At 51.8% G+C, this 12,257-nt stretch overlaps 1 protein-coding gene across 8 annotated transcripts in view; it reads right to left on the reverse strand.

Annotated features, from left to right (window-relative positions):
- Positions 1–12,257, reverse strand: part of LOC119967471 (sterile alpha motif domain-containing protein 12-like) — a 119,756-nt gene that overhangs the window by 84,317 nt on the left and 23,182 nt on the right. For all 8 annotated transcript variants that reach the window (XR_005460993.1, XM_038800040.1, XM_038800041.1 and 5 more), the window contains exon 2: positions 853–1,000. Coding sequence is in view for 7 of the 8 variants with exons in the window: in XM_038800040.1 (XP_038655968.1) it covers positions 853–924 (72 nt within the window). In the remaining variant the exon portion in view is untranslated. The remainder of the gene's footprint in view (positions 1–852; positions 1,001–12,257) is intronic.

A 12,257-nucleotide genomic window follows, 5' to 3' on the forward strand; every position in this document is an offset into this window, starting at 1 on the left:
CATGCCACATTAAAATTAGCTAAAAGAAATGCACTTTCCTTGAAGAAAATATATAATGAGGGTGGATTGTGTTCGTAATCTGTCATTTTTACATTAAAAAACCTAATGGCTGCCTTGAAAATAACTGGCCCAAAAATCCTCTGACTAACTGCTCTGGTACCATTCCCAGTGTGTGGATATCCATGGTCTTCTATTGGATTGAACCGTGATTATGCTTGGCAAAGTACTGCAGTGGCTTGCCATTGCCTTCTGCAGTACAGCTGACCAAGAAACTCTCCTGTTCTTACCATCAGGTATTTGGAAGAATGTTTGTCACGTTATGAACACACCTTCCATGCCATCAAGTCCTGGAGTGGAATTTGAACCTGGAACTTCAGATCCAAATTTAGGAATACTACCACCACTTCACAATGCCCGTAAATAACGTTCTAATTCTTGATAAACTTAGTGTTAACTCTTTTCCTCCTGCTCACTACTTTACTCCTCCAGCTCGCCACTTCTACTTCTTGCTTCCTCTTGCTTCCCTCATCACCTCTTGCTTCCCTCCCCAACTTTCCAGTTCGCCTCTCTCCCTGCCCAACCCTCACACTTATCATCTTTCTTGCTCGCCAACCATCCCTTTTACCATTTCCCTCTGCTGTGTTGGTGAAGGAAATAGTGAGTGGCAATGTCAGTGAGTGGGTAGGATGGGGAGGGAGGTGACAATTCAGTAACCATGCTAAAATAAAAAAGCAACAGTACTATTAGGGAACATCCCTAATTTACCGACTGTGCTAAAACCAAAACGTGCTATTAAGTAGTGCTTTAAATGAGGGACATCTGTACCTAAAATGTTAACCAGTGGTTACTGACCTGTAAATGGTGATGCACTGGTTTTGTTTGGCAGGATTCAAATTGTGGCTCTGGTGCAACTTCACAGTCCATTACTGAATGATAAATATGGTAGTACTGAAATAGTCCCAGGTTGTGATTTATTCAGAGATCAACAACAGACTGCAACCTATTTGCAAAACAAATTGCATTTAGTTCACTGAATTTTCATAGCATTTTCAGAATACAATTTTAAAATCCTGAACTAGTAGACAGAGGCTCCAGTAAATTGTTCTAAGAAATCTACAGGCCAGTTATACAGTATTGTTTCTGGAGTGAGCACAGGTAACATTGTTGCCGCGAAGTCCAGAAACTCAGGAAGAGAGATTTTGTGTTTTAAAACCTGCTTTTGCACACAAGAACAGAAGAATTAGGAGCATGTGTAACCATGTGGCCTGTTGTCCCTGCTCCACCTTTCAATACTGTCATGGCTGACCTTAGGCTTCAACTCCATATTCTCACCCACTCCCCATATCCCTTAATTCCCTGAGAGAACAAAGTTCTGTCTATCCCAGCCTTAATTATATTCAATGGCGAACATCCACAACCCTCTAGGGTAGAGAATTCCAAAGATTCACAATCCTTTGAGTAAAAAAAGTTATCCTCATTTCAGTGCTAAATGATCAAACCCTTATCCTGAGGCTGTGCCTCCTGCGTTTTAGACTCCCCTACCAGCGGAAACAATCTCTTAGTGGTTACCCTGTCACGCCCCTTCATAATTTTGTAGGTTTCAATGAGATCGCCTCTAATTCTACCAAACTCCAGAGAATAAAAGCCCAATTTACTCAGCCTCTCATCATAGGACAATTCCCTTATCCCAGAGACCAATTTAGTGCAGACTCTTCATTGGTTACAATAAACACCTTGATTGTCACATTAAGTTAATTGGGTGTATCTTTTCAAATATGAAGATAATAGCCCAAATCGTCCGATGCACAGGTCATTGGATACAAGAAATATGACCCAAGATATGCGTCAAGACCCTGCAAAGGTTCTGGCATGCTCACCTCTGTGGGAATTTCCAGAGAAGTTTCCACTTCCCCTGATCCCTGGGACCTCTATGAATGTCTGTCTCTAACTCGGAGTCGGAGATTTCAGACGGCTCCATACCTAAACAGGACCTGGGAAACATTGGAAAAATCCTAGTCTAATTCCTGAATAATTGAGGCACTGGCACATCCCTCCCCACCCACACCTACCCTGACCTCCCCAACCTCCACTCAACTTCCTGACTGACCCCCCTTGCCACCCGACTACCCCCACGAGACCCGACTACCCCCCTACCACACAACTACCACCTCACCCACATGCGACTCTACCCACTTATCACAGCTACCCAGACTACAATCATAGAATTATAGAATTTACAGTGCAGTAGCAGGCCATTCGGACCTTCGAGACTGCACCAGCCCTTGGAAAGAGCACCCCACGTAAGCCCACACTTGTGACCTATCCCCGTAACCCGGTAACCCCACCTAACCTTTTTGGAACTAAGGGCAATTTAGCATAGCCAATCCACCTAACCTGCACATATTTGGACTGTGGGAGAAAACTGGAGCACCCAGAGGAAACCCACGCAGACACAGGGAGAACGTACAGATGCCGTACAGACAGTGACCCAAGCCGGGAATCAAACCTGGGACCCTGGAGCTGTGAAGCTACCGTGTTGCCCACTCACTCATTCACAAACATTCATCCATTTACATTCACTAATGTCCATACTTAACTTTTGACTTTTCTTTTTTTTAATGTATTGTATTCGAATCTTATACAAAAGGTTACAAAACATAAACAATTCGGGGAACAAAACTCCCCAACGCACAACTATACAGTTTGTACAATTTTATTCCCTTTTTCACCCCCCTCCATCAGCTCTGGCTTCTCCGACATCCCAAATATCACCACCAAAGGATCCGGCTCAACCTTCTCCCCCGCTATCCTTGTTTGCAACACAGACACCCCCGCCCAGAATCTCTTCAACGTTTCACAGCCCTGGAACATGTGAGCGTGATTTGCTGGTCCCCACCCACACTTCACACACTCATCTGCCACCCCCTGGAAGAACCCACTCCTTCTATCCAAAATCATCCCTGTGCACGAGGAGGTCGCATTTACCCTTCGTAGCGCCTCACTCCATACTCCCCAATTAATCTCCCCTCCCACTTCTCCTGAATTCTCACCACATGCTTACCTCCCTGCTCTCCTAGCCACCTGTATGTGTCCCTGATCCTGCCCTCGCCTTCTACATCCAGAAGCAGCAATCGCTCCAACAGAATGTACCTCGGCAACCTGGGGAACTCTTTCCAGGCCTTCCATGCAAAATCCCTTACCTGCAGGCGCCTAAACTCACTTTCTCTCGGAAACTCTACCTTCTCTTTCAGGTCCTCCACACTGGCAAATCCCTTCTTCCGGTTACAGATCCCTCACCTTAACCAGCCCCACTTCTCTCCACTACATACCATCTATCCCCATGGCTCAAAACCGTGGTTTTCGCACAGCGGCACCAGCACCAACATCCTTTCTATCCTGAAATGCCTCCTCAGCTGGTTCCAGACCTTTACTGTGGACTGCACCACCTGGCTTTTGGCGTATTTCCTTGGTGCTATTGGCAATGCAGCCGTCACCTTAGCCCTCAATCTGGACACTCTACAGGATTCTTTCTCCATGCTAACCCATTCTACCCCTTCTCCTTCCCACCACCGTCTCACTTTCTCCACGTTCGTTGCCCAGTTTTAATGTAGCAGGTTTGGCAATGCCAACCCTCCCTTCTACCTCCGTCTCTGTAACAGGGTCCTCTTAACCCTTGGCACCTACCCTGCCCATAAAAATTCCGAGATAATCATGTACTGTTTTCAAAAGAAGGCCTTCGGTATGAAGATAGTGAGTGTCTGGAATATGAACAGGAACTTCGGCAGAATATCCATCTTCACCACTTTGACCCTCCCTGCCCGAGTCAAGTGCAGTGTGTCCCTCCACTCCCTAACCTCCTCCGCCAGCTTTGTTAGATACCATTTATCTAGCATCACCCATTCCTTCGCTACCAGAATCCCAAAGTTTCTAAATCTGTGTCTGGCCACCTTAAATGGCATCCCCCCCCCCCCCCCCCCCCCCCCCCTCCCCCGAGATTGGCTCGCCGACCCAATTCGTTCATCGGCAACACTTCATTTTTCCCTACATTTAACTTGTATCATGAGAACGCCCCTAACTTTCCCAACAGGCCCATGATCCTCTCCATGCTCTCTAGCAGGTCCAAAACAAAGGACATCCATGCATAGCGACACCTGATTCTCCTTTCATTCCCTCGTAATTCCTTTCCACTCTGTCGATCCGCTGAGAGCCATTGGCAGATGCTCTATCCCTAGAGCAAACAACAGTGGTGACAGCGGGCATCCCTGCCTTGTTCCCCGATGCAACTCAAAGTTCTATGAACCCAAAGCATTGGTTCGCACACTCGCAATCGGTGCCACGTAGAACAGGTGCACACATGCCACAAATCTCAGCCAAATCCGAACCTTCTCAGGACCTAAAACAGTTACCGGCACTCCACCCGGTCGAATGTCTTCTCCGCGTCCATGGATGCCACTACCTCCGGTATCTGGGCTCTCGACAGGGTCATGATCACGTTTAACAACCTCCTTATATTACTAGAAAGCTGCCTGCCCTTTAAGAAACCTGTTTGGTCCTGCGCAACCACCCCGGGACACAACCTTCCACCCTTCCCACCACCAACTTAGCCAGTACTTTTGCATCCATATTTAAAAGCGATATGGGCCTATATGACCCACATTCCAACGGGTCCATCCTTGTTTGGTATCAATGTGATTGTTGCCTGTGTCAATGTCTCCGGCAGCTCCCTCTTCTCCAGTGCCTCATTAAACACCGCCAAGAGTTGCGATGCCAGGTCCATCGCAAACGCCTTATAGAATTCCACCGGGTGACTGGACTTCCGGTCAGCAAGCGGAGCGGTCGCAAGGAGAGGGGCTCCCGTAGCGGCGGCGAACAGGGAAGGGAAGGAAAAGGACGCGCACCAACCCCCCCCCCAACAAACCGGTCATCGGAGGATCTTCGGCAGCGGCGGCAGCAGGAGAGGTAGGGAGGCAGGAGAGGCTCAAGCGGTGAAGGCAGGAGAGGCCCAGCAGCGGCAGGTCCACACCCCCCCCAGGCCCGGAGCGGAGCAGCGTCTACACCCCCCCCCCCCAGGCCCGGAGCGGAGCGGAGCAGCGACTGCACCCCCCCCCCCCGGGCCCGGAGCAGAGTGGCGTCTACACCCCCCCCCCCCCCAAGGCCCGGAGCGGAGCGACGACTACACCCCCACCCCCCCCCCAGGCCCGGAGCGGAGACTACACCCCCCCCCAACAGGCCCGAAGCGGAGCGGCGTCTCCCCCCCCCCCCCCCAACAGGCCCGGAGCGGAGCGGCATCTCCCCCCCCCCCCCAACAGGCCCGGAGGGGAGCGGAGCGGCGTCTCCCCCCCCCCCAACAGGCCCAGAGCAGAGCGCAGCGGAGCAGAGCGGCGTCTCCCCCCCCACCCCAACAGGCCCGGAGCGGAGCGGCGTCTCCCCCCCCAAACAGGGCAGGAGCGGAGGGGCGTCTCCCCCCCCCCCCCCAAGGCCCGGAGCGGAGTCTCCACACCCCCCCCCCCCCAAACCGGCAGCGACCACCACGTGGCAAGTACAAAGGACTGGACAAAATCCTCTCTCTCTCTCCCTCACCTACGTGAGGGAGGAAGGGGGAAAGTGGGGGGGAAAAAAAAGAAGAGGACTTTTATTTTAAAAAGAAAACTGTTAAAGAGAAAGGGGGAGGGATATATATATTATTTTCTCTCTTTCTACACCCACTCCCATCAAAGTAAGCCCACCTGAGAGGAGTTGCATAAAAGGGGGGGGGAGAAAATAATTAATAAACAAATAAATAAAATAAAAATAGGGCACGGAAAAAAGGGGGAAAAGAAAAACAAGGGGAGAAGAAAAGATGAAAGGGAAGGGGGAGAAAAAAACGCCAGAAGGGAGCCAAGGGAAAGGGGGCACCATAAGCAGACGGGACAAAGGGCAAACCAGCTCAGGCGAGCAGATTAGCACACGAAGCGGCGGGACGGATGTATCGCCGCATCAAAAAGAGCCGGACAGACAGGTACCCTCTCCCCCGGGGCTAGAGGGGGGCTGGAATTGGAAGGAAGTCTTTACTGAGGTGGTGAGGGAGCAGCTGCAGGCAATCAAGGCAGAGGTGAAAGCGGAAGGAGAGGCTGCAGCACAGGCAGCAGTGGCCAGGGCCATGTCAGGGGTGCAGCAGGCTCTGACCAGATTGGAGGAGAAAGTGGATGCCCAAGGGAAGAAACTGGAAGCTCAAGGGGGGAAACTGGAAGCCCATGAGGCAACCATTAAGGAGCTGGAGAAAGCAGCGACCGACATGAGCGACCGGGTCATGGCCCTGGAGAGGGAAGTGGCGAGACTGGGCGCAACACAGGGGAGCCTGAAGGGCAGGGGAGATGACCAGGAAAACAGCTCGAGAAGGCAAAATGTTAGGATAGTGGGCCTGCCAGAGGGGACCGAGGGTAAAAACCCCACAGCATACGTGGCTGCAATGCTGGGCAACTTAGTGGGGAGGAAAGCTTTCCCCACCCCACCGGATTTGGACAGAGCACATCGGTCGCTGCGCCCGAAGCCCAAGGCAGGGGAACAACCGAGAGCAGTCATAGCCAAACTGCACCGGTACCGGGATAGGGAGACAATCCTGCGCTGGGCCAAGGAAAATAGAGCCTGCAAATGGGAAGGGCACACCATCCGAATTTATGAAGATCTTGGAGTGGATATATCTAAGAAACGGGCTGAGTTTAACAGAGCGAAAGCAGCTCTCTACAGGAGCAAAGTGCGTTTTGGTATGCTCTACCCAGCGAAACTCTGGGTCACATACCAAAACAAGGAATATTTCTTTACAGCCCCTGCTGAGGTGAATAGGTTCGTCGAGGAGCACGGGCTGGAAGAACAGCAGGGGAGGTAGGGACGAGGGGCCCCTGGCAAGGAGCAACGGCATGCCAATGGGTAGGATGGGGGAAGAGCGGGCAGAAAACCGTAGAGGCCAGGTAGAGGAGAAGCGAGACAACAACCTCCGAGAAGGGAGCCACCGTACTAGCAGGAAAGCTAGCGCCGGGGGCACGCAACAAAGCAGGGCCGCAGCGCACCCCCAACAGGGGGGACGGCGCCAGGCAGGGGAGGGGGGAGATCACCCACCAAAGTCGGGAGAGCAAACGGGGACAGGAATAGGGTATAGAGGAGCAAAGGAGGGGTATACAGGGGAGGAGGGTAGAGGGAGAGACCAGGGGGGGGGCACACAGGGAGGGAGAGACCAGGGAGGGGAAAGGTAGGGACAAAGGGACAAAAGAGGCCAAAAAAGGAACAGGGCTACAAAGTACCACAACGAAGGGCTCGGAACAAGGAACCGCTGCAAGCACCCACCCAGTACGGTCTGTGGGCAAAGGGGCGCCCCAGAGTGCAGGGGACTACCCGTGTGGCGGACACACAGTGGACGGCCATGGCGGGTGCCCCCAGGACAAGGGGAAACCTCGGAGCGCAGAGACCTGACCGCATGGGGAGAGCAGTGGTAGCGGCCATCCTGAACGGCCCCCTAACAAAGAGAAACCCCGGAGGGCAGGGGCTCGTCCACCAGACAAACATGGTTAATCCCACAGGAACGAGGGGGCAGAAGCCCCCCACCAGGATAATCACCTGGAACGTAAGGGGACTTAACGGCCCAGTGAAGAGATCTACAGTCCTCACCCACCTCAGAAACATGAGGGCCGACATAGTCTTCCTCCAAGAGATGCATCTGAGGGAGCAGGACCAACTGCGGGTAAGAAAGGGCTGGGTGGGACAAACCTACCATTCCTGCTATGGGACAAGGGCCAGGGGGGTGGCGATACTGATCGGTAAGAGGACAATGTTTAGGGCGACAAAGACGGTTACAGACCCAGGGGGGGCGGTATGTCATGGTCAGCGGGGACCTGGATGGGGCGCCGGTAGTCCTAGTCAATGTGTACGCGCCCAACTGGAACGACACGAGCTTCATCAAAAAGACCATGGCAGAAATCCCGGACATAGCGACGCATCGATTAATCATTGGGGGGGGGGACTTCAACTGTGTACAGGACCCAAAGACGGACAGATCAAACCCCAAAACGGGGAAAACCTCAAACATGGCAAGGGAACTCAGTCACTTTATGGAGCAGATGGGAGCTGTGGACCCCTGGAGGTTTGCCCACCCGGGGGAGAAAGAATTCTCCTTCTTCTCCCCAGTACACAACGTGTTCACCAGAATTGACTTCTTTGTGGTGGGGAAAACGGTGCTTCCAGGGATAGACAAAGTGGAATACTCCGCAATTGTGCCCCACATGGAGGTTGGACGGTGCCTTACTAGCTGACAAGGCCTTCAGCGAAAGGATAGCGCGGGCCATAGCAGAGTACACGGAGAACAACCAAAACGGGGGTGTATCATCCTCCACGTTCTGGGAAGCGCTTAAGGCCGTACTAAGAGGGGAAATCATTGCCTTCAAAGCGCAAAGAGATAGGGAGGAAAGGGTGGCTGGGCAGAAGCTGGTCAACTCCATACTGGAGGTAGACCGTAAATAATCCGAGGCCCCGACCGTAGAGCTCCTGGCGGAGAGAAAAGAACTACAAAGGAACTTTGACCTGCTCTCCACCAGGAAAGCAGTACACCAACTCCGCCAGGCGCGCGGGACCCTGTACGAACATGGAGACAAAGCCAGCCGCCTGTTGGCACACCAGCTGAGAAAGCAGGCAGCCACAAGAGAAATTGCGCAAATCAGGGGTACCGGAGGCACGTTGGAAACAGAACCAGAGAGGATTAACAAAACCTTCAAGGCCTTCTACCAAGAGCTGTACACCTCAGAGCCCCCAACGGGGAAGGCTGGGATGAACCGGTTCCTTGAAGGACTGGAGATACCAGTCGTGGGAGAGGGCAGGAAACGGGACCTGGAAGCACCACTAGGACTGGGAGAGTTCATGGACAGCATTAGCTCCATGCAGACGGGGAAGGCGCCGGGACCGGACGGATTCCCGGCGGACTTCTACAAAACATTTGCGACAGCGCTGTCCCCGCACCTGCGGGAGATGTTCACAGACTCGCTAGCTAGGGGCACACTGCCGCCCACGTTAGCACAGGCCTCAATCTCGCTGATACCTAAGAAAGACAAAGACCCAACGGAATGTGGGTCATACAGACCCATATCTCTGCTGAACGCAGACGCCAAAATACTGGCCAAAATCCTAGCCAAAAGGCTAGAAGACTGTGTACCTGAGGTGGTCACAGAGGACCAGACGGGCTTCGTCAAAGGTAGACAGCTCACCTCGAACATCAGGCGCCTGCTGAACGTGATAATGACCCCCTCCGGGGAGAGAACACAAGAGGTGATCGTCTCCCTGGACGCAGAAAAGGCCTTCGACAGAGTCGAATGAAAATACCTCATAGAGGTACTGCAGCGGTTCGGGCTTGGAACAGGGTTCACCGCTTGGGTAAAGCTCCTATACAACGCTCCCATGGCGAGCGTACGTACCAGCAATACCAACTCCCAATACCTCCAGCTGCACAGGGGTACCAGACAAGGATGCCCACTGTCCCCGCTGCTGTTCGCACTAGCAATCGAACCGCTAGCAATCGCGCTCAGGGCAGCAAACAATTGGAGGGGGATCCGAAGGGGAGGCAGAGAGCACAGAGTCTCACTCTATGCAGATGATCTGCTCCTCTACATCTCGGACCATCCGCTACCTGGGGATCCAAATAGCCCATGACTGGAAAGGGATCCACAAATGGAACCTCACCAGCCTGGCGGAGGAAGTAAAAAAGGACCTGCAAAGATGGAACACACTCCCACTCTCCCTCGCGGGGAGAGTCCAGATGATCAAAATGAACGTACTGCCCAGGTTCCTCTTCCTGTTTAGATCCATTGCGATCTACATCCCCAAGGCCTTCTTCAAAGCGCTGGACAAACTTATCATGGCGTTCGTATGGGGGGTAAAATGCTAGGATCCCAAAGAAGGTCCTACAAAAAACAAAATCCAGGGGGGGCTAGCTCTCCCGAATCTACAATTCTACCACTGGGCGGCAACAGCCGAGCGAGTAAGGGGATGGATCCAGGAGCCAGACGCCGAGTGGGTGCGTGCGGAGGAGGCCTCCTGCATGGGGACCTCCCTCCGGGCCCTCGCCACGGCAGCACTCCCATCCCCACCCAAAAAACACTCCAGCAGCCCAGTGGTGACAGCCACCCTCCAATCCTGGAACCAACTGCGGCAGCAATTTGGCCTGACCAAAATGTCGGACAAGGCTCTCATCTGCAACAACCATAGGTTCACACCAGCACTGACTGACGCCACCTTCAAAAGGTGGAGACAGGACGGGGGGACACTGACAATCAGGGACCTACACACGGACGACAGGATCGCAACACTGGACGAACTGACAGAGAAATTTCGGCTAGCTGGGGGGAACGAGCTGCGGTACCTCCAGCTCAAAAACTTCCTACGAAAGGAGACAAGGACGTACCCACAACCGCCACGACAGGCACTACTGGAAGACTTACTGGACGCAAGTATCCTAGAGAAAGGGAACTGTAGCGACTTGTATGACTGACTGGTGGAAAGGGACGACACCGTACTGGACGCAACAAGAATGAAATGGGAGGATGACCTGGGGATTGAGATAGGGTGGGGACTCTGGAGCGAAGCACTGCATAGGGTCAACTCCACCTCCACGTGCGCAAGGCTCAGCCTGACGCAACTAAAAGTGGTACATAGAGCCCACTTAACAAGAAACCGTATGAGCAGGTTCTTCCCGGAGGTGGAGGACAGATGCAAACGTGCCAAAGAGGCCCGGCCAACCACGCCCACCCATGTTCTGGTCTTGCCCCAGACTGGTGGAGTACTGGACAGCCTTCTTCGAGGCTCTGTCCAAAGTGGTGGGGGTGAGGGTGGAGCCATGCCCGATAGTGGCGGTCTTCGGGGTTTCAGACCAGCCAGATCTATTCCTGGGGAGGAGGGCGGACGCCCTTGCCTTTGCCTCCCTGATCGCCCGCCGTAGAATCCTGTTTGGCTGGCGGTCAGCAGCACCGCCCAGAGCTGCAGACTGGCTGTCCGACCTCTCGGAATCTCTCCAAATGGAGAAAATCAAATTCGCCATCCGAGGGTCGGACGACGGCTTCCACAGAACGTGGGAGCCATTCATGCAATTGTTCCGGGACCTGTTTGTGGCCAACGTACAAGAGGAAGAATAGTCGGGTGGCCAAGAATCAGGGGAAAATGGATGGGAATTGGGGGAAGGTAGCGGGGGGGGGGGGGGGGGGGGGCTACGGGTTCATTATGGGGGTTTGATGGCTAGCTAAGGCCCAAAACCAAACTGTAAATAAATTCCAATAAACATGTGCCTCGGCCATATTGGGGAATGTAAAATATGTATGCCGGCTAAAGGGGGGAGGCCACAGTTAGTATTACGAAGATGCTTACCTGTAAATATATATTGTAATTTTTGCGTGTTCTTTTTTTATTTTTTTTTTATTTATTTGTTTGTTTATTTATTTTTCTCTTCTCTCTCTCTAACAATTTGTGATTTGTTCAATATAAAACATGAAAACTGAATAAAAAACATTTATAAAAAAAAGAATTCCACCGGGTAACCAACGGGCCCCGGGGCCTTCCCCGGAGGGAGACTTTTAATAACACTTCATGAATATATATTATTTTTTTCAGGGCCAGGTTGGTTGTTTAGCAACAGTTATTCCTCAGATTGCCATTAAAAACAAATTGCTATTACACCTGACTGAAAATGGTGTAACTTTAAAATAAAATTTGTAATCACCTTGCAAGAACAGAAAAGAAACAGGAAAAGTTTTAACCATGTCAACTGATTTCAATGATTGCTGTGTGTGGGTGGCAAGGGGTGAGGGTGCAGAGTGAAATGGGTCCACAGCACAGCCTGTGCACAGCATTGAATGATAGTCCACCCTTTCAGGATCTCCATGTTAATCCGCCCATCTACTAATTCCAGAAATTGCAATCACTTCCAGAGGAGTAATGATGGCACACATTGATTGTTTTGTGTTTGCCATCAGAAAAACAGTGCAAAATCGAGGTCATTATATTTTATTAATTTATAAGCACTTTGGATCAATAATTTTACAGGAAGATTAATAACCCAAAGTCATCTGATTGATTAATTGCTCAAAGTCAACAATAATTCATTGATCAACCCCACAGTAATATTCCCTTTCTGCATAAGATATTTGGAAAGTTATCAAAGTTTTCTGTTTCATATTGCAAATCTGTGTTTTGTGAATTTCTACGTAAGAACTAGGGGCTGGTGTAGGCAATTCAGCCTGTCGAGCCCA

The sequence above is a fragment of the Scyliorhinus canicula genome, chromosome 6 (assembly GCF_902713615.1).
Source record: "Scyliorhinus canicula chromosome 6, sScyCan1.1, whole genome shotgun sequence".
NCBI lineage: Eukaryota > Metazoa > Chordata > Chondrichthyes > Carcharhiniformes > Scyliorhinidae > Scyliorhinus > Scyliorhinus canicula.